Genomic DNA, 22,113 nt, shown 5'->3' on the forward strand with positions numbered 1-22,113 from the left:
AACCTCGACCTCTCGCAACTGGATGTCCGATCTATCTTGTCTCCGTAGCATACCGGATACCAGGTTTCGAGCCCGGCTGAAAGGTCGTGCTCGAGATTGCTCGCCCTCAGTTGCCCCATGTGGCTTGGAGGGGCGCCAGAAGGAGGAAAAGCGACTGAGAGTGCGTTGACGCGGTGCTGGAGTGGTATGGTTGTGCAACCCTTGGGATTGGGATAGACTAATACGCAACTGACAACATATTTGTCAAAGTATTAAATAATAGATGGAGGTTGCATACATTAGCCTCTCGCAATCCATCGTCGAAGAACCCTGGAGGAATTCGAGGAGCACCTTTCATCTTTAAGACTGGTCGCGATGTAACATCAACCTGGGGGAGCAGATCCGTTGTCAGTGTCATTGAGAATAAAATGTATCGAAGCATACAATATCTGATGGAAGGCCAGCTTCTTCGACGATAGCGGAAATGTCCCATGTGTATAGGTGGTCGAGGCAGCTAGTGATGAGGAACTTTCCATCTGCAGAAAAAGTCGCAGATTTCACGTCGCGTTCATGGCGAAGTGGTGTTCCGATGGGTTGATTGGTTTTGAGGTTCCATAGTCGCGCTGTCTTGTCCAGGTATTTTGTGCTCGCGAAGATGCGCTCATTGGGCGATAGTGAAATGGTATTGGAGATGTTTTTGCGCTTGACAAGAACTGTCCATGTGACTGTGTCAATCTTGGATTCCCCAGCAAAAAGTGTCTTTCCATCCGAGGTCCATGCCAGGCACATAGTATACATGGTAAGTCCAATCTCGAATGTTTTCAGCAATTCACCTGTGTTGGCATCCCAGATTTTCAGCCCCATTTTCCCGCCCGTGACAATCATCTTGGCATTGGGTGAGTAGCAAACCGCATCCACGTTGTCAATCCCCGCGTTGATTGGTCCAAGGATAGTTTCTCCGCTCTTGACATCCCACACTCTGAATGTCTCATCCCTGGATCCGCTCACCACTCGCCCTCCATCTGAACTCCAGTACACGGACCGCACTTCCCTCCTGTGTCCAGTCAATGTTTTGATGACCTTGCCCGTGTCGACGTTCCACAATTTCACTGTGAGATCCATATTCCCGCTTGCCATGGTCTTGCCGCCCGGCGATAATGCTATGCTACGCACTCCTCTTTCTTTGTCCTCCCATTCCTCCCCAACCTGCGTGCCCCTCTCCAAATCCCAGATTCGAAATGACTCATCCTGCGAATAGATAATAATCCGCTGTTCATCGGGCAGGCGTAGGATGTGCATGATGACCTTCTTTAGTTTGATCTTTTGGCAAGGTATTATCGCTGGTTTCTTGGGCTGCACAGGGGCTGGGTGCGGCATGATTTCGGTTTCGGGATTCACTTAATTAGTGGGCGATATTTCAGTTCTTGCCACAGGATTCCGTAAAGTCCGTCACTTACTCAGAATCCAAATGTAATCGACTCGTACACAAAAAGACAAATGTGGAATGAAAGCTGCGACGGAGTGGGCGTTTCGTCCGATGGAGATTCAGATCAGGAGGGAAGTCGTCGTTGAAGTCTTCTGCAGGTATCTTCCTTGCCTCGTGTTCGCTTCACAGCTTCAGTACTGGCTGTGCTTATTAAGCGCCCAACGCTTTTTTCCACTGCAATATGCCCACTTTCTTCATCTGCATTGACTCCTCGCCGCATCACGGTCTACAATCTTACAAGCCTGCCTGGGCCAATATGATTATGCAGTCTTCGTATCTATTTGCTCGCACCGAAATTCCTTTGAGAGTGCAACTTAACGCATCTTCTTTTCTTTGGACCTTCTTCTCGACGTCCAACATGAGTTGTTTGCATTCTTCGTCGCCATACTATCTAATTCGCAATCTGGCCATCCTGGTCACACATTTTCCTAGTTTTCTTTCAATCACTCATTTCCCATCTTTTCCAGATCTACGTCTACGTACTTGGAGCAACGTATCTGTGCAGTGCCGAACAAACAGATTCAACAGTCTCCCTCTATCGCCCGCTGAAACTTCATTACTCAAATGTCCATCACCTCGTCTAGGACGACATCATTATGCTCTTTGCGAGGTCTCACCAAACCGTCCCTACGTCTCTCCCTTGACTGAAAACAGTGTTTCGACAATCTTGCCATCAAGCGGGAGCGCATTAGTCTGACATATTTCTTCTTCTCAGGTATGTACTCACTATAAGGCTCAAGGTGCATCCCACCATAACATGCCGGATATGGACAAGAGTTCTAACTCTCGACTGCCAACCCGACTTCAGGAGATCTCCATACTCGAAAGCTTATTTACTGCTGAAGTGGATCTCCTTTCTATCCTCGTTTGTCACGTGAAACTGCGCTCCTTCTTGTGCAACGACTCGTGCTCCTGCCAGGGTCTACTTCACAGCCAAATATCACCAGGTCACCTGCCTTACATGTATCCACATCAACTTCCGAAGGTAAGACCTTTCAGTAACATTGGGTTGTGAGATGTGCTGAAAACTGCCGTCATTGAAACCGATTTCTCACTCTCGGCGGTTGGTGCTCAAGAAAGCGCATCGTTCAGACGATTTTCGTGGATGTGAGCATTCATTCCCTTGTCTTCAAATCTCAAAGTATGGCATCTGTATTCATGTCTTTCATACTCGAGGTTCCATCGACACTCTTCGTCTTTCAGAGAAATTCTCAAATCTGTCCATGACACTGGTAAGTACACCAACGATAAGTGACCTACATGTCGGCGCCCACGTCGATTTCTCAGATTGGATGCAGTGCTTGAAAGCTTGACGAGTGGTTTCGGTGAAGAGAAAGATGACCCCCCTCACTGGACCACTCAAGGACATAACCAAGCTACATCCGAGTCACGCAAGAACCTAGTTTGCGATCACCGTTCTGTACAAAGTGTTAAGCCTACGAAAATCGATGTCACGCTGGTAACGTTAGCATGTGCATCTGGGCAAACAAGAGAGTTTCATATGGACCTACGACTGATTGGCCTCGAATGTCATGTGCATTACGGATAGGTTTGAATATTCCCATGACTGAGTGGAACATGATCTAGAGTCACGTTTTACGTGCGTTCCGTCAATCCAGCATCACACTCTATTTTTTTTTCCAGTCCATCGTCATGTTTACTAGAATGGATATGAGTTTGTTTGCGGTGTTAAACATCAATGGGTCTCAGTTGATCGAGGTCATTGCTATTGTATCACCATCATCCCCACCACTGGTTCCTTCGTTGTTTTAATATAGCCGGTACGTCAAACAGCCAAAGCCAAAAATGTGGTAGTAGATCAGCAAAATCGCCCTATACTTACCTCTGCTGTGCTAACTATTCTGCGTCAGGGAGACTTCCTGCTCAGCATAGCGGGGTACGTTTTCGATGAGAAAGCACTTTCCACTGATTGATGTTCCCTGACCAGAGGCGGCCCCTAATGGCGGCTACCTCGCCCTCGACTTCGAATCATGACCCCGGAGGGCATACCTATACCCTTCATATCTTTTATCGCATGATCTTAAGTGATCATACAGAATTTCAGTTCCATGGAAGAATGCTCTGAACACTTCCTCGTGACGCTTTGCGATATACTCGGTGATCCCTTCTAGGTTATCGATTCCGGTTTCCACAAATGTCATGAAGTCCGGGAGAGTCATACTCTAGGACGATTCTTTGAATTTAGTATGCAAATGTACCCGTTGTCTTGCTGCATGTTTATATAGCTTCGTTTTCGCAGCATACTGTATGCGAAGTGGGTTGTGAGGATGTTCTTTGGGCGGATTTACGATGCTAATGTCCGCGATATATCCTGAATTTGGATCATAAGCATCTCGATGTCGAGCAGCGCCACTATCTCTCAGAGCCATGCATTTTGAGTCATTGGTTTCAGAATGAGCGTGGCGCTGGGATGCTACATGATGTGACGCATCGAAAGCCTTATGGATTGACATTATGGCGTCAGGAGACTCCGGAAGCTTAAAATAATATTTAGCATGAGGCATACACGCAGCATCACATACATATATGTGAAGCAGATCGCGGGCATGATCCTTGCGATCGGATGAGGACACAAATGAATGTGCGCGCATGATCTCGGCATGTTTGTTCTCGATTAAGAGTCACAAAATTGTCCACAAGCAACCCGAGATTAGGTACCACGACAGGCAATAACACACCCCAGGATATTCGTTACACATAGGTAACCGCTCGCGAGAGACCCAAAATGCTTGTGCAAGACACATGACGACACAACAGATGTCCCATCGTCTGCGGGTTCTCAATCCGAAATCACAAGTGACACAGGTCGCGGAAAGTTTGATTGGCAACTGGGGAAGAGTCAGAAGCTAATAGCAACGGAGACAACAGCCTGAGTCTCAGAGGAGAACGAGGCAAGAAGGGAACACAACAAAAAGACAAACCTCAAATCCAAATGAGGTTGTGGCTGACGGGCCAACGTTCGGAGCCGTGATGATCGGGACGACCGTGACAGAGATTTGTTTTCCCAGCCCGGTACTCTTTTAAATCTAGGGTACCGGAACTTTCATAGCACCACAACCAGTGACGACTGATAAAAGTGTGATGTATTTCAAAGCCTACCACTACTAGTACTCCTTTTCGGGATCCTTTGTCGCATCCTTCAACCATTCGTCCGTTTTTCGGTCTAGCCTGCCACCTTCTCCCAGACTCCGCTACAATAAATATGACAAGCAAGGTTTCAGCAGACGCAGGAGGCACTTCGCAAGTTCATTCGATGGGGGTAAATATCATTGGCTCCAAGGGCTGATCATTTAGGTCTGTTTCATTTAGCGCCAGATCAATCGATCACTAACAACGCCCAGTGCGTGATGTCTCGGGGATTTTGCCTGCCGGGCGCATGAATGGCAAAAACACCTCTTGGTAAAAACTAAAAATTTTAGGGTCTGGCAAGGCACGGTCGATGCATTGCCTTGAGGATAACATATGATAAATAACGAGAGGAAGCAAAGACCTTCAAGGAGGTTACTTTGATGTCAGAAACAACACCCTCTCCTAACTTACCCGGGTCCGGGAAAGACTATGGCATTCAAATCGCGTTTGTGTTCTACCTCCCGCACAGTATATCGCTGACCAAACAACGAACAGATACCGTACCTTATCAGTTCGCGTCGAAGAGAAACAGACTCGGACGATTTCAAAATCCCCGCCAGACCCAGCGGACGCAATTGCAAGCATAGATGCTCATTTACTGAGTGTCGACGAAGTATATACTCGGTATTCCAGTCATCCCACAGTCGGTTTGGAGCTTGCTGCTGTTCGTCGCAAGGAGCGTGATGGCAAGAATGTCATTAGTCCTCCACCCACAGTCTACTGGAAGAAATCGCTTAATTATATCTTCGGTGGTTTCAATTTTCTCATGTGGATCGCGTTCATCTTGAGTATCGTGAGTACCGTTGTTTACCTGCCATTGTGACCTTTCTAACATACATGTTAGCTCTCCTATAAACCACTCGGACCTCCTGAAGCTTTCACTCTTGGTGTTGCCGTGCTGTTGGTCCGTGATTTCAACTCTAATGCTCGATTTCCCCCTTCTCATCACCTACAGCTCCTGGTCATAATTGTTTCTGCTACATTCTATGCTTTGGTCGATTGGAACGCGAGCAGAATCATGAAGTCGATAAAGTCTCTAATTGCACATGAGGCTGCGGTCATTAGGGACGGAAACCAGCAAATAATCAAGGCTGCTGATATCGTAGTTGGTGATGTTGCAGTGCTCAACGCTGGCGACCGCGTCCCGGCCGACATGCGTGTCGTGCAGGCATCGTCCGACCTTCGCTTTGATCGCTCTCTCCTGACGGGTGAAAGGTCTGTTCCTTGTCCTGCGTGCTTGAATTCGGCTGAAGTTCATTTGCAGCGAAATGGTACCAGGAGCTCTTGAGGCAACATCTGAGAATGCCCTGGAGACTCGTAACCTCGCACTGACTTCCACTTTTGTCGTACAAGGGACTTGTCATGGAGTCGTGTTCGCCACTGGAGATAGGACCGTCATGGGACGCCTTGTTAAGATGTCGGGAGAAACAAAGTTCAAGCTTACCACTATCCAAAAAGAAGTGTGGTTTTTCACCAAAATCATTTCGTGTCTCGCACTCTTTTTCTTCTCCTTGTCGATTCTTCTATACGGCGTCTGGTTACGGACAACGTATCCTGGGTATGACACTGTGTCTTCAGCTATCGTAAATTCGATTGGCTGCTTAACTGCTTTCGTTCCCCAAGTAGGTGGCCAGCAGTGAAAGTTTATATTCTCTTCTTAGTTGACATCTTGCAGGGCCTCCCGATTTGCGTGGCACTCTCGTTGACTGTTGTTGCCCGTCGCATGGCTAAACGTCAGGTGTTGGTCAAGAACCTGGCGACCATCGAGACGTTAGGATGCATGTCTGTGTTATGTTCCGACAAGACAGGCACGTTGACTGCGGGAAAGATGGTAAATGAATAATGCATCTGCTCTTGTTACCAGCTTGCTGATGGACCCACAGATGGTAGAGAACATTGCCTTCCTCGATGACATATTTGGTGTCGAGGAAATCAATGAGAGAGTTACGAAGGCGTCAGACCCTGCCGTATTTTCTGCGTTCAAGGCGCTCCATCAGATCGCGAGGCTTTGCAATGGCGCGAAATTCGACGCAACGACCAACCATCTTCCTGTGCAGGATCGTGCGATCAAGGGCGATCCGACTGATACTGCTCTTTTACGTTTCTCCGAGGCCCTTACAATTCCGGAGCTTGGTGTGGATGCCAGTACTCTTCAGCAGGAATATGAGAAGAAGTTTGAGATCCCTTTCAATTCCCGCAACAAATGGATGCTTTCTGTGGTCTCCAAAGTCAACACCGCTGAGAAGAACGTAGAGTCGACATGGATGTTCGTCAAGGGAGCTCCCGATGTTTTGTTTCCTTCCTGCGGCAGTGTGCTACAGAGTGACGGGACGGTCGTAAAGTTAACGGGTAGGGCGAGGCAGACGTTCGCCACGCTTCAAGAGGACTGGTCAAGCCGAGGCCAACGAGTACTTGTGCTGTGAGTAAGAGCACTTTCGACTTAGCACCCTGACATCTAATCTCGATTGCTGAGGTAATAGATGTAGGAAAACCATAGAAGAAATCAAGACTGGACTTCAGCCGAATGACATGGAAGATCTCATGTACTCGGAAATGTGCGATTTAACCTTGGTTGGTCTAATTGGCATTTGCGATCCTCCTCGCCCGGATGTCTCGCCGTCGATTTCCATCATTCGACGAGCTGGAGTTCGAGTTTTTATGGTCACTGGTGATTTTAAGCTCACCGCTCTAGCTATTGCACGCCAGGTAATTTTTCTTTGTCTTCCGCCATTATAAAATCCTTAATAACCCCTTTTCCAGGTCGGTATCATTACTCAGCATGTTGTTGATACCATCCAGGATATCCGAGCCGCTGCATCTGAGAAGGTCTCGCCGAAAGATTATCATCTTATCAAGCCATCCGATGATGATCCTATCCGCTCCCTAGTACTTACAGGGGAAGACGTCGCATCTCTCACACCGTTTGATTGGAATGTCATCGTCGGGCAATACACTGAAATTGTGTTTGCCCGCACCACTCCTGATCAAAAGATGAAGATTGTCGAGGAAATCAAGGCCCGCGGCGACAATACTGTGGCTGTGACTGGTGACGGTGTCAACGATGCACCCGCTCTCAAAGCTGCTGATATTGGTGTCGCGATGGGTAGCGGCAGTGATGTGGCCAAGGAAGCCGGTATAGATTTTCCTAACGGTCTTTTCGACGATACTCATCTCGTCACTCTCAAGCCGCGTTGATTTTGTTGAAGAATGACTTTGCTTCCATCCCTGTCGCAATAGAGATGGGTCGGCTAGTCTTTGATAACCTGAAGAAAGTTACATTGTACCTCATGCCTGTGAGTTGCATTTGCAGAAGCAGTATAATCCCAGCGGGTTTGACACTCATGGTGTTGCAGGCTGGAAGTTATTCGGAGTTCATGGCGGTCCTCGCAAATGTATTACTAGGCATGCAGATTCCCATGAACTCGTATCAACAAGTCTGCTATTGCATCACCAACGATGTCATCATGTCCATCTCGCTAATGTATGAGCAGCCGGAGTGGGGTGGGTGTTCACGCATTCATCAGCTTTCCAGTGCTCACTTCCTGTTGTAGACTTGATGCGGCGCAAACCACGCAACGCCAGGACCGACAGGCTTACGGATTGGCGCCTTTTCTTCCATGTCTACTTGGTACGTTTCATGGCCTCGGTGACTCAAACGTGCTTATGTATACTTTCCCAGTTCTATGGACTGATGCTGTGGCCTTGCGCGATGGCGATGTGGTTCTTGTACATGAGCCAGCAGGGCCTCGGGTTCTATGATGTCATCTTGACTTTCAGCAAATGGGGGGAGGGCTGGCAAGGTTACACTTCCGGTCAACTAACCCACTTCGTCGATGTTGGTCAATGCATTTAGTGCGTCATCATTTTTTCCTCTCGCGATGCTGATTTTAAGAGTCACTAGCTATGTGACGGTGGCCATTGGACAGTATGGGACTCTTCTATCGGTTCGCAACCGCCGAGTATCAATACTGCAATCAAATCCTCTATGGGGCCCGCGTCGCAACCTGCTGGTACTTGTCGGCATGACGGGCACAATATTGATCTGTATCGTGAACCTATATGGACCTGGCTTCCAGCGGGTGTTTGGCACGGCGCCTATCCCTGGGATGTTCTGGGGTCTTCCATATACCTTTGCTTTGGGGATCCTGCTCGTGGACGAAACTCGTAAAGCAATTGTGAGGAAATACCCGAAAGTATGTTTTGAGTTATGCGACCGTACTGGAACTTTAATTCACACTTTTCTACAGTCTTTCATTGCGTGGCTGGCATGGTGAACTCGAAATCATATGAAGTTGGAATTTTTTGTCGGTACTGCCCGGTGTAAACTATTCAATGCGCAAATGTTATCCACTGCCGATCTAGCAAGAAGGTTATGTAGATTGCATTCACCTTCAGATCCATCATGTAAGTTTGGCAAATGACCAGGGTCTCCGCATCGCAAAGCATTCTAATGTCTGACACGGTCAGTTAAAATACATAGGGCAATAGAACAAGACTCGTTCAAAAACCAAAACCGTAGTGGAAATACAATACAACGAGGGAGTGCAGACGACCATGGAGATGATAGAAAATATCAATTCAGCAGACGCACAACAATCCAGAACACCCGTATCCGGCCTGTATTACAGTGATGTCATCGTGTCATGACGTTGTTCCAGTAGCTGATATAGTAGTCGCTACTACGTCTCTGATACTGGCCGCCCGTATGCTGAATAGGCACACAGCACACCCAGAGCATGAAACGGGCGCGCCATCCAGAAACTATGGTGATGTAAGGACGCGAGGTTGTCCCAGTGGCCCCAGCGACTGTAGATATTGTTGATGTAGTAGCAGTTGGAGGTGGTTGCTGTGATGATGGCGGGATGCTCTGTGCTGCTCCGCTGGATTGTTGCGTGGTATGAGTATTGGGAGGTCGAGAGAAGTTGGCAGCTGGCTTCTTCTTTCTAGCATGATAGCTTCTCTGCGCGAAAATGAGTCAGCAATAGAGAAGAACCGCGGAAGAGGAAAAAAACGCACAGGCTTTCCCGGTGCACAAGGGACTTCGACTTCTCACACCTGGATGTCTGATCTATCTTGCCTGCGCATTAGGCCAGACACTAGTAGGTTTCGAGTCCAGCTGAAACGTCGGGATCGTGACTGGGCGTCAGGCCCAGTTGCCATGTGTGGCTTCGAACGGCGCCAGAATGAGGAAAAGGGACTGAGGGTGCGTTGACGTGGTGCTGGAGTGGAATGGTTATGCAGCCCATGTAATTGGGATAGACGAGTGTGCAACTGACGATGTATTTGTCAAAGTATTGAATAATAGATGGAGATCACATACATTAGCCTCTCGCAGTGCATCGTCAAAAAACCCTGGAGGTATTTGAGGAGCACTTTTCATCTTTGGGACTGGTTGCGGTGTAGCGTCGACCTGGGGGAGCAGATCTATTGTCAGTGTCATTGAGAATGAAATGTATTCAAATTTATAATATCTGACGGAAGGCCAACTTCTTTGACGATAGCAGAAACATCCCATGTGTATAGGTGGCCGTAGAAGCAGCCAGTAACGAGGAACCTTCCATCTGCAGAAAAGGTCGCGGACCTCACATTGTCTTCATGGTGAAGTCGTGTTCCAATGGGCTGATTGGTTTCGAGGTTCCATAGTTGTGCCGTCTTGTCAGAGAATGATATGCTTGCGAGGATACGCTCATTGGGAGATAGTGAAAAGGTATTGACGCAGATTTCGCACAGGTCAAGAACAGTCCACGTGGTTGTGTCGATCTTGTATCGCCCGGCAATAAGCGCTTTGCCACCTGAGGTCTGCACAAGACTTGGCCACACTCGAGTGTTTTGAGCAATTCACCTGTGTTGGCATCCCAGATTTTGAGGCCGTCCGCAAGGCCAGTCGCAATCATCTTGGCATCGGGTGAGTAGCAAACTAGCAAACTGCCCACACCGCGTTCCTTGGGTTGATTGGTCCGACAGGTCATAGCTTCTCCACTCTTGACATTCCACACTCTGAATACGTTGTCGGCTGCGCTCACCACTTGCCCTCCATCAGGACTCCAGCACACAGACTTTACCCAACTTGTGTGCCCCGTCAATGTTTTGATAACCTTACCCGCGTCGACGTTCCATAAGTTCACTGCGCCATCCTCATTCCAGGTTGCTACGGTCTTGCCGCCCGGCGATAATGCTATGGTCTCCACGATTCTTTCTTTGTCCCTCCATTCCTCCCCAACCTGCGTGCCCCTCTCCAAATCCCAGACTAGAAATGACCCATCCCATGAAGGGATGATAATCCGCTGTCCACCGGGCAGGTATAGGATGTGACTGATACGGTCCTTCACTTTGATCTTTCGGTAAGGCATCGTCGCCAAGTTCTCGTGCCTCGCAGGGGCTGGATGCCCCATAATTTTGGTTTGGGGATTCACTTAATGGGTGCATGATAATTTCAGCTCTTGCCATCAAATCCCATACATGCCCACCACTCACTCAGAATCCAGGATGTATCTGACTTGTGCACAGAAAGACGAATACAGAACGAAAGCTGTGACGGAGTGGGTGTTTGTTCAATGAAAATTAGAGCGGGGTGGGAGGTTGTTGTTTAAACTTTCAACTGGTGTGTCTTCCTCGCTTCATCCTCATTCGCTTAACATCTTCAGCACTAGCTGTGCAGTTCAAGCGCCCAACTATGACAATTGACGCATTGACCCCTCGGCATCGTAGTCCTACAATCCTGCAAGTCTGCATTCCTGTATTTCCCTGAGCCAATATGGTTCTACCGTCTTATTATCTACTCTTGCACCGCATTTCCCTTGAGAATTCAACTCGATACATCATGATGATACTATTCTCTCCGGCCCTGGTTCTTAACGTTTATCGCCTCCTTTGTCACCATGCCAACCAATTTGAAATCTAGCCATCCTGCTCATATTTTTCTAGCCTTCGTGCAATCTATCATTTCCCTCGTCTTCCATATCTATATCTATGTACTGGGAGCAACGTATCTGTGCAGTACCGAACAAACAATTTCAATGGTCTCCTCCATCGTACGCCCGGACCTCATTCACTGAACCGTCTATTGCCTCATCTACTGGGACGTCATCATTGCGCGTTTGCACAGGATGCTTCGGTAAGCTGTCTCCACACATTTCCTTTGGCTGAAAGCAATGATTCGACCATCTTGCCATCAAGCGGGAGTGCATTGGTCTGACACATTTGTTCCTTTCACCAATCGTGTATGTACCCACTACTAGGCTCAATGTGCATCTCACCATAACAACCCAACTTCAGGGGATCTCCTTTTCCATCCTCTTGGCGCTTACTGATGACCAGCAATTGGGCACAGTTCTCAGCGACTGGATTCACTGAGACGAGCATGGACACCTTCCTTGGTGCAACACTCCTCGATGCAAACAAGGACATTACCGGGCTGCACGAGGCCACACGCATCATGCTCTCCCATCTGAACGTCGTTTTTGGTCTCTTAAATTAATTCTTAACCATTCGACCAATGCGTCATAATCTTCGCAGTCCTAGTCACATCCTCCCAGCTTCATGTGTTCCAGCTCTAGGTTCGCCTACGCACAAACAAATAAATTAGACAGTGTCTCCAAGTAATGGGTGGCACATGAACGCCTGGCCAAGAAATCTTTGTCGAGACTCGAGACGCACGGCTTCGTTTAGACCGAATTGTATGGTACGTTTGTAGACCGTTATTTATATCATGTTTCCGTCTTCCAATCATCAAGGGGCACAACCCTCTGGCTCAGCGCACGTAGACTGCTTGTCAAGGAAAATGCGAACGGAAAAGTGCGAGAGCGTCGCTGCACCTATCAACCTGAGCCACCCAGGATGGTGCATGCTTGTATGATCAAACTCAGGCTCGAATGTCAACGCTTCACCCTCTGAGCTTTGTACCTGTCAGTCTGTTTCTTCACGTCAAATTCATCCCTTCGCTCATTTCATGTACGTTATACAGTGCAAGTAAGACATCGTGTTCCAAGATGGTGTTCGTGGTAGAATCGACACGTATCCATCCCACTATTCCGAACACTTGCTATCTCCGATCTTCGTACTCAACGTCCTACGTGAGTTCTTCGTCACCCCATTGCCAAATCGTAATCTGCCATCCTGATCACACCCTCCTAGTTTTATTTTTCCAGCTCCAGGCCCCCATCTTCGGAGGAAGGTGTCTCCTGAACAGGTATACCTAGGGTTTTCATGAACTTATAACTCGGAGAGTCTCTCTCCCCCGCCAGGAATGCATCGTCTTTGAGACTCTTTCTGGTGGCGGTGACATCCCCGTGTATTTTCCTTATGTTTCTGTATACATTCCTAATAATGAAGGGAAAAGAGAAGAATGTATCCGTGTGACTGGGATGTGAAAAGTAACGCTTTTCGCATCAATGAGTTACATGGACGGCTTCGAACGCATGGACCAGTCCGAGCGTATTCATTTGAAGTCTTGGTCAGGGCGTAGAGGATATAGCATCCTTACAAATCCGTTGTCAGTAACATTGAGAATGAAATGTATACAGGCTTACAATCTAACAAACCTAGCAGGCCAGCTTTTTTGAGGATAGTATAAATATCCCATGTGAATATGTGGTCATCGTTGCAGATAGTTGCGAGGAACTTTCCATCTTCAGAAAAGGACGCGCAGTTCACGTACTCTTCATGGTGGAGTAGTGTTCCGATGGGTTGATTGGTTTCGAGGTTCCATAGTTGCACTGTCATCTTGTGTGATGTGCTTGCGAGAATGCGCTCATTGGGAGATAATGTAATGGTATGGGAATCTTTCAAGTCTTCGAGAATCGCTGTTTGTGACCAGGCGGCTGTGTCGAATTTCTTGATATCCGTTCCCCCTATGGTGATAAGCGTTTTTCCATCTGAGGTCCATGTCAGGGACATGAATCCTTCCTCCAGTGTTTTGAGCAATTTGCCTGTGTTGGCATCCCAGACTTTGAGCCCCATCGACCCACCCGTGGCAACCATCTTGCCATCGGGTGAGTAGCAAACTGCCCACAGATAATTCTGTGCGTTGATTGGTCCGATGATAGTTTCTTCGCTCTCGACATCCCATACTCTGAATGTATCATCTTCTGATCCGCTCACCACTCGCCCTCCGTCTGGGCTCCAGCACATGGAAAGCACTTCCTTTGTATGCCCCGTCCACTTTTTGACAACCTTGCCTTTGTCGATGCTCCACAATTTCACTGCGCCATTGTCATTCCCGGTTGCTACTGTCTTACCGTCCGGTGACAATGCTATGACAGATAATGCTCTTTCTTTGTCCTCCCATCCCTCTCCAACCTGCGTGCCCCTTTCCAAGTTCGAAATGAGACATCGCCTCTTGAATAGGTGATAATCCGCTGTCTACCAGGTAGGCGTAAAGTGTGTTCTATGCCGTCCTTTACTTTGATCTTTCGGTAAGGCATTGTTATTGAGGTTCCCTGCATCGCAGGGACTGGATGCTGCATGATTTCTGTTTCGGGATGCTCTTAATGGGTGCGCGATAATTTCAATTCTTACAGTCAGTCATATGCCGTACGAATCCCTCACTTACTCAGAATACAGATCTGCTTGACTTGTACACAGAAAGAAGATTGCGGGACGATAGCTAGTCGACAGAGTGGGCGTTTCGTTTGATTGAGATTCAAGCAGGAGGAAGGTGGTTGTTTAAGTCTACTTCAGGTGTCTTCCTTGCGGGATCCTCCGAGTCGTGTTAGCTTCAGTACCTGTGCAGATTAGGCGCTCAACACTCTTTTCTGACGATATGTCCACTTCCTTCAAATCTGCGTTGACCCTCGGCATTGCGGTCCTACTAGCACAATCCGCAAACCTGCATTCCTGGACCAATGCGATTCTGCATTTTTCATCGCGGACATACTCAATTTTAACGTTATCATATCCCAACTTTGCATACAAGATTCAAGAAGAACTGTGAAAGAGAAAAACGCACAGGTTTTCCCGCTGTATAAGGAACCTCGACCTCTCGCAACTGGATGTCCGATCTATCTCGTCTGCGTAGCATACCAGATAAGTTTCGAGTCCAGCTGAGAGATTGTGATCGCGATTGGGTGTCTGGCTCAGTTGCACTGTGTGACTTAAAGCGGTGCCAGAAGGAAGATAAGGGATTGAGGGTGCGTTGATGTGGTGCTGGAATGGGAAGGTTATGCGGCTCATGGGATCGGGATAGACGAGTGCGCGACTGACAACATGTTTGTCAAAGTGTTTAATCATAGATGGGGAACACGTACATTAGCCTCTCGCAGTGCATCGCCAAAAAACCCTGGAGGTACTCGACGAGCGCCTTTCATTTTTGGAATTGGTTGCGGTGTAGCATCAGCCTGGGGGGGGGGGGGCAGATCCGTTGTCAGTGTCATCGAAAATGGAATGCATCCAAGCTTACAATATCTGACAGAAGGCCGGCTTTTTTGACGATAGCGGAAACATCCCATGTATATATGTGGTCGTCGCGGCAGCTAGTGACAAGGAGCTTTCCATCTGCAGAAAAGGTCGCACAGCTCACATTTTCTTCATGGTAAAGTGGTGTTCCGATGGGTTGATTGGTTTCAATGTTCCATAGTTGCAGTGTCTTGTCCAGGACTGATGTGCTTGCGAGGATGCGCTCATTGGGAGATAGTAAAATGATGTCGGCGAGGATTATGCTGCGAGCATCAAGAACAGTCCATGTGGCTGTGTCGAATTTCGCGATCTCGATTCCACCAGCAATAAGCGTTTTTCCATCCGAGGTCCACGCCAAGCACATAAATCCTCCCTCCAGTGTTTTGAGCAATTCGCCTGTGTCGACGTCCCAGACTTTGAGGTCATCCGGACCGCCAGTGGCAATCATCTTGGCATCGGGTGAATAGCAAACCACAGATAAATCTGTGTTGATTGGTGCAAGGATAGTTTTTCCGCTCTCGACATCCTGCACTCTGAATATTTTGTTGGATCCGCTCACCACTCGCCCTCCGTCTGAACTCCAGCGCACAGACACCACTCTCTCTGTATGCCCTGTCCACTTTTTTACCACCTTGCCCGTTTTGATGTTCATAATCTCACTGCGCCGTCCGAACTCCCGCTTGCTATGGTCTTACCATCCGGCGACAATGCAATGGCCTCCACTCTATCTTTTTCCTCCCATTCCTCCCCGAACTGCATGCCTCTCTCCAAGTCCCTGACTTGAAATGAGCCATCCCATGAATTGGTGATAACCCGCTGTCCACCATGCAGGTGTAAGATGTGGCTGATGCCGTTCTGTACTTTGATCATTCGGTAAGGCATTGTCACTGAAATTTCTTGCTTCGCAGGGGCTGGATGTCCCCCGGTTGTGATTTTGGGATTCACTCAATAGGTGCATGATAATTTCAGTTCTTGCCATTACATCCCATCACTTACTTAGAATCCAGATGTTCTTGACTTGTACACAAAAAGACGAATGCAGAACGAAGGCTGCGACGGAGTGGGAGTTTCGTTCGATGGAAATTTAAGTCGTTGTTCAAGTCTTTTACTGGTGCATTTTCCTCGCCTCGTGTTCGCTCCACAGTTTTGGCCGTGCAGTTTAAGCGCCAAATCATGATAATACAATTAACACCTCGGTAATCCCTGTGTTTCTCCACTAGCCCAATACGATTCTGCAATTGTCGTATCCATCCTCTGCATTTCTGTGGCAAGTCTAACTAAGCTCATCCAACTCCTCTTTCGCCCTTGGTTCTCAACGTCCTACGTGAACTTTTTCAAAAGTTCTCCCTACTGGCTAGCTTACAGCATCATTATCTTCCTTACATTTTCCTATTGTTCGTCTATTCAGTCTCTTCCAGATCCATGTCCCCATACTTGAAGGAACATGTCATGCTAACACATTGGATAGGCTTTCTCCGTCACCAGTAAGGGATTACTCATACCTACTGAGTACAAACTATCATACATTTTTCCGTTCCTATCTTTCAACACATATCCTTCGGTTGGAGTTATACATTGGTATTGACGTTCCATCATCAAGCAGGGACGCGCTGTTCGGATCGTCAAGCATCTCTTCAACTTGCAAATCAGGTATATATGCACGATGCGCGTAGTGTTTATCTCACTATAGCTTAAGCAGGAAGTCTTCAACCCGCGATTGTGCATCTGACTTCGGGAGTGCATCCACATCAAAATACTCATGTGTCGGGCAAGAAGAATGCCTAAGTTCAAACGATGAGACAATTCATCTCACCTCTAAATCTACAAGTACGGCACCTGCACTCGCGTCTTTGATACCCGAGTTGCATCGCTGGGACTGACACTCTTTGCCTTTTGGTGGAATTCCTGAACGTAGCATGTCAAACGTTGCCAACTGCTCCGGTAAGCGTGTTAATGACAACCTACATCTCTGCGCCCACTTTGATCTTTCCGATTTGGTACAGTGCTTGGCGAGCGACTGCGGTGATACGAGCATGGATACCCCTCGCTGCAACGCTCCTCAATGCAAACATGACATTACCGAGATGCTCGTGTCCTCCAATTCGCGCAAGAAATAGTTCAACCTATTTTGCGATTGCCGTTGTGTACGACGCGGTAAGTCTACGACGATGGTCAGACTATCAGTGGTTGTCAGCAGGTGCATCTAGGCAGCCAGAGAGTTTGATCTGGTTTTCATTCCGCTCGAGTTTGTTTCTATCATAGCTCCTTGGTTTATACATAATGTCCACCATTGCACTTCCTGGGCTTTCAGTCAGCGTCATAATGTCCGAAAGTGTTTTTTTCATCTGTCTTCCTTAGTTATACTTGAAATTTGAAGTCTCAATTCAGGTTTATGCTGTACAGTATATACGTATGCCATCGCTCGGACCAGTCTTAGCTTAAGGAATGAACAATGTACATAATTCATACGACATACAATCATTGAAATCCCATCTCCCCATACACCATCTTTCGATTCTTCAATTGCTTCTCAATGCTCATTCTTCTTCTCCCTCCTCGATAAGCGTGCACAAACGCCTGATGAATGATGGGCTCGGGGATGAGGGCGTACGAGATTGATAGGGTCCGACCTGAGCGCTTGACACAGACGCGCTGGTGTCGCAGCCGGGGAAAAGGCCACCCTGTGACTCCACGGAAGTCGATCCATCATCATCCTCCTCCTCGATAAGTGTACACAAACTCCGGATGAATGATCTACTCGGGGATGAGGGTGTACGAGATGGAGAGGGCGCCCCGGCCTGAGCGCTCGGCACAGACGCGCTGGTGTCGCAGCACAGGAAAAGGCCACCCTGTGGCTCCACGGAAGTCGATTCTTCCTCTTCCTCCTCCTCGATAGGTGTGCACAAACGCCCGGTGAATGATGTGTTCGGGGATGAGGGTGTGCGAAATGGATGGGGTCTGGCCTGAGCGCTTGGCACAGACGCGCGGATGTCGCAACCCAGCAAACTCGGGAAAAGGCCGCTCTGTGGTTTCATGGAAGTCATGGAAGATGAAAACCCGGAACGGGGGGCAGCGTGTAGTAGTTATGGAGTGGGGTGTAGTCACTAGAGGGCTGGGCGGAGTAAACCTGCAGCGAATAGAAGCTGAGAAGCGCGATGGGGCCTTGAGATAAGGGGATACTGGGGAACCCAGTGGGTAAGCCCAGCGGCAACAAGGAAGGCTGGGGATGTAAAATGACTGGCGTGTTAAAAGCTAAGGATGGAGAAGATGCAGATGGGAGCTTTTTGTGGAGTCCCGGCAAATGCCCACATCCACAGCGCATCCACAGCTTGGTCAAGTGGCCCATTGTGGAATGTGGACTGATGACGGTGAAGCACCAGTCTTCATTGTCAGCAGAATTTGAACAGGGAAAGCGAACATGTACTTGCTTTACCTTCAAGTCGGGGTTTCCTTGTGGATAGAGGTTCACTGGCAGGTAAAAAATGTCTTTCTGGCTTGAACAGGTCCGTCTCATCATGGCTCTCCCGCGCTTGTTTCCGGGCACAGACGGGCAAGAATGTCACTCACCACATTTTATCTATTACAAGTGCTCCTGTGGGATCTGCCAGACCATACAGCCTGTCCTGTCGAATGATTCAGTCACCTGAAATTGTGTAGCTTTCCATTTTGTCCCGTTGCATCCTCCTGACTGGCCAACACTCTACCATGGCATGGGATAGTCAGTCAGTCGACAACATCAACTCAGAAACAATGTTGAACTTCTTCATGCTGAAATTTCCAGCGAACTGGATGAAACTCGAGTCATGCTAACGCAGGTCGCACCTCCATTATGAAAAAGTTATGCCTAGCAAGCTGTTCACCACTGGCACGTCTCGAGCGGACTACGAGTCGCAGTGATTTAAGAACTGACAAAGTGAGTATTGTGTTTCAAGCCGAAGTTTTGAAGCTTGATGGAGTCAAGACTGTCAAGAATTGGCGTGTGTCATTGAGACGGATTTTACCGTTGACCCAGGCTAATCTGGTATACGTAGAGCCACTACAGAAGTCGGGGCAGTGACAGAGAAGAACCAAGAAGGGAAAAAATGCATAGGCTGCTCCTTGTGCTCGGAACCTCGACTACGTGTGGCTCTCGCAACTGGATGTGAGAGATGAAGGTTTGAGCTAAGTTGGCCGGGGTCGAAATTAGGTGTTAGGCTCAGTTGCCTCATGTGGATCGGGGTGGCAGCGTCAGAAGTACAGTAAGCGACACTAACGTGCTGATACGGCGGGACCGTCGCGTCGCTCATGAAATGGGACTGTAAGAATTCATATTTTTGTCAAGCAGGACTCCGGCATTATAGATGAACCTCACATATATGTCGTATATATTGTCAAAGAATCCTCAGAATATTTGACAAGCGTCTCGCTGATCCTGGTGTTATCTCTTGTCAACTTTGCATGCGCACATAATTACTCAACACCTGGTGGATATTGCTACGCTACAATACTACACACCTGTGAAACACTAGACGACAACGGCACGAGAGTCGTGAAGAATTATCTATAGATGAGTCAACAACAAAGATGAATGGAACATAGAAATCGAAATATCGCTTCCCTAATGCTGATCGTCTGTTTTTTCAATAGGAACGCAACAAATCCAGAGGATGAAACGAGCGCGCCATCCAGAATCTCGTATAGTAATATGAGGACGTGAGCTTGTTCCAGTTCCCGTTGCCCCGGCAGTACCAGCGACAGCGGAAAGTGTCGAGGTAGTGGCGGCAGTGGGAGGTGGTAGTTGTAATGACGATAGTGCGCCTTGAGTTGCCGCGCTGGGTTGTTGCGTGGTGTGAGTTTTTAGAGGTCGAGACGAGCTGGCAGCTGGCTTCTTCTTTCTTGCGTGATAGTTCCTCTGCGCGAAAGGGAGTCAGAAATAAAGAAGGATTGAGGGAAGACACATACAGGCTTGCCCGCTGTGTACGGGACCTCAACTATTGGTGGTTCACGCAACTGGATATCTGATCGATGTCGTCTGCGCAGTATGCCAGAGACTACATTTCGAGTCCAGCTGAGTGGGTGGGATCGGGATCGGGTGTCGGACTCATTTGCCCTATGTAGCTTGAAGCGGTTCCAGAAGGAGGATAAGCGACTGCCGGTGCGTTGACGTGGTGCTGGGGTGGGACGGTCATGTTGCCCATATGGTTGAGTACGCGAGCTCGGCAACTAACAATATATCGGTCAAAGCATTTGATGAAAGATGAAGTTCACATACATCAACATCTCGTGCACTGTCAAAAAATCCTTGGGGTATTCGACGAGCACCTTTCGTCGTTGGGACTGGTCGAGGTGTAGCATCAACCTTGGGAGCAATCTATTGTCAGTGTGATGAAGAATGAAATGTATTCAAGCATACAAGATCTGACAGAAGGCCAGCTTCTTTCATGATAGCGGAAACGTCCCATGTGTACATGTGGTCGTCATCGCAGCCGGTAATGAGGAACTTTCCATCTGCAGAAAAGGTCGCGTATGTTACCGAATCTTCACAGTGGTGGAGTGGTGCTCCAATGGGCAGATTGGTTTCGAGGTTCCATAGCTGGACGGTATAGGTGTTGTGTGATGCGAGGATGTGCCCATCGAGAGATAATGAGATGGTATGGGTACCAGTATTATTGCCCGAGTCTTCAGTGAGAATTGTTGTTTGTGACCATGTGGCTGTGTCGAATTTCGTGATTTTGGATCCCCCAGCAACAAGCGTTTTTCCTTTCCATGCCAAGTACAAAAATGCAACTTCGAATGTTTTGAACAGTTCGCCTGTGTTGGCGTCCCAGATTTTTAGCGTGTCCCCGCTGGTAGCAATCATCTTGTCGTCGGGTGAGTAGCAAACCACGTTCACCAACTCTCCTGCCTTGATTGGTCCGATCATTATTGCACCGCCTTCAACATCCCGCACTCTGAATGTTCCATCGGAGGTTCCGCTCATCACTCGTTCTCCGTCTGAACTCCAGCACACAGAACGCACTCTCTCCATATACCCCGTCCATTCTTTGATGACCTTGCCCGTGTCGATGTTCCACAATCTCACTGCGCCATCCGAACTCCCGCTTGCTACCATCTTGCCATCCGGCGACAATGCCATGGCCTTCACACTTTCATCTTTATCCTCCCATTCCTCCCCAACCTGCGTGCCCCTCTCCAAGTCCCAGACTCGAAATGAGCCATCCCATGCATAGGTGATCATCTGCTGTTCACCGGGCAAGGGCAATATGCGTCTGATACTCGTATCTATCTTAATCTTTCGGTAAGGCGTTGTCGTCAAGTTCTTGTGATTAGCAGGGGCTGGTTTCTTCATTAATTTTGTTTCGGGATCCACTTGATAGGTGCGTGGTAACTTCAACTCTTACTATCAATTGCTGTACGAATTTATCACTTACTCAGAATCCAGATATTGCACTTGACCAGAGCGAAAGCTGCGATGGAGTGGGCGTTTTCTTCCCAGAATCGAGGAAGGGTGTCGAGCTATAAGGAGCTTGTTTTCTAAGCCCCGTACGAGGTGGGCCTGCCATGCTGTATCTTCGTGTTTTGCCTCACAGCTTCGGCATGGCTATGCAGATCAGGCGCCCAAGTCCCAGTCTTCAGTATGCGCAATAAGTTCTTCATTCCAACTGACCTCCCAGAATTGCGTTTCGTAGTCTTGTTATCGACCAAATCTCTTATATGTCTCGACTCGTGCAATGCGATTCTTGTTGTCTATCCCCTCATGTTGCAATTCTGGTCGCGTGGATTGCCTGACACATCATTCTATCCTCTCCGATCCTCGCCTTCAATGTCCTACATATGCTGTTAGTCGTCGTCACCGCGCCAGCCAAATGTCAATCTTGCTCTTACCTTCCTAGCCTTTTCCCGACTCTAACCCCCCATAATCTAACGAAGGTGTCTCCTGACTCAGTGATGGCGCGTTACCTAAGGCATCTTCCCTCTCCGCCACCAGCAAGATGATTTCTCAAACGTCTATTGCCCCGTCTGCTGGGGATGATTGTGCATCGGATGTATCCTGGCGCTGTGACTGTTGCTCACGCAAGTAGTCGATTCCTGTTCAATTCTATCACTGTGAATTAATAGAAGATTGT

At 48.2% G+C, this 22,113-nt stretch overlaps 6 protein-coding genes across 6 annotated transcripts; 2 read left to right on the forward strand and 4 right to left on the reverse strand.

The window, feature by feature from the left end:
• Window positions 1–4,496: 4,496 nt before the first annotated feature.
• BJ212DRAFT_1461289 (uncharacterized protein) lies at window positions 4,497–8,889 on the forward strand (the record flags this gene model as incomplete). Its single annotated transcript, XM_041338917.1, has 14 exons — window positions 4,497–4,780; window positions 4,828–5,060; window positions 5,111–5,408; window positions 5,460–5,830; window positions 5,880–6,237; window positions 6,291–6,446; window positions 6,499–7,034; window positions 7,096–7,321; window positions 7,376–7,748; window positions 7,802–7,908; window positions 7,969–8,116; window positions 8,167–8,243; window positions 8,295–8,467; window positions 8,517–8,889. The coding sequence occupies exons 2-14, from the start codon at window positions 4,996–4,998 to the stop codon at window positions 8,887–8,889; spliced, it is 3,261 nt and encodes a 1,086-aa protein (XP_041193341.1). The 5' UTR covers window positions 4,497–4,780; window positions 4,828–4,995.
• A 359-nt stretch (window positions 8,890–9,248) lies between these two features.
• Window positions 9,249–9,775, reverse strand: BJ212DRAFT_1299529 (uncharacterized protein; the record flags this gene model as incomplete). Its single annotated transcript, XM_041332879.1, has 3 exons — window positions 9,249–9,323; window positions 9,345–9,575; window positions 9,671–9,775. 3 exons carry the CDS (start codon window positions 9,773–9,775, stop codon window positions 9,249–9,251), a joined length of 411 nt encoding a protein of 136 aa, XP_041193342.1.
• A 3,277-nt stretch (window positions 9,776–13,052) lies between these two features.
• On the reverse strand, window positions 13,053–15,889 carry BJ212DRAFT_1480639 (quinon protein alcohol dehydrogenase-like superfamily; the record flags this gene model as incomplete). The annotated part of the gene is made up of 7 exons (XM_041340126.1): window positions 13,053–13,092; window positions 13,152–13,975; window positions 14,562–14,810; window positions 14,860–14,949; window positions 15,012–15,540; window positions 15,597–15,619; window positions 15,668–15,889. The coding sequence occupies 7 exons, from the start codon at window positions 15,887–15,889 to the stop codon at window positions 13,053–13,055; spliced, it is 1,977 nt and encodes a 658-aa protein (XP_041193343.1).
• An 879-nt stretch (window positions 15,890–16,768) lies between these two features.
• BJ212DRAFT_1353237 (uncharacterized protein) lies at window positions 16,769–17,311 on the forward strand. Its single transcript, XM_041335580.1, has one exon. The coding sequence runs from the start codon at window positions 16,961–16,963 to the stop codon at window positions 17,267–17,269; it is 309 nt and encodes a 102-aa protein (XP_041193344.1). The 5' UTR covers window positions 16,769–16,960; the 3' UTR covers window positions 17,270–17,311.
• A 233-nt stretch (window positions 17,312–17,544) lies between these two features.
• BJ212DRAFT_1480640 (uncharacterized protein) lies at window positions 17,545–18,051 on the reverse strand (the record flags this gene model as incomplete). Its single annotated transcript, XM_041340127.1, has 1 exon — window positions 17,545–18,051. The coding sequence occupies one exon, from the start codon at window positions 18,049–18,051 to the stop codon at window positions 17,545–17,547; it is 507 nt and encodes a 168-aa protein (XP_041193345.1).
• A 1,553-nt stretch (window positions 18,052–19,604) lies between these two features.
• Window positions 19,605–20,175, reverse strand: BJ212DRAFT_1299530 (uncharacterized protein; the record flags this gene model as incomplete). The annotated part of the gene is made up of 3 exons (XM_041332880.1): window positions 19,605–19,898; window positions 19,949–20,018; window positions 20,042–20,175. 3 exons carry the CDS (start codon window positions 20,173–20,175, stop codon window positions 19,605–19,607), a joined length of 498 nt encoding a protein of 165 aa, XP_041193346.1.
• Between the last annotated feature and the right edge of the window lie 1,938 nt (window positions 20,176–22,113).

Source organism: Suillus subaureus (assembly GCF_016647635.1).
Source record: "Suillus subaureus strain MN1 chromosome Unknown BJ212scaffold_15, whole genome shotgun sequence".
Classification (NCBI taxonomy): Eukaryota; Fungi; Basidiomycota; class Agaricomycetes; order Boletales; family Suillaceae; genus Suillus; species Suillus subaureus.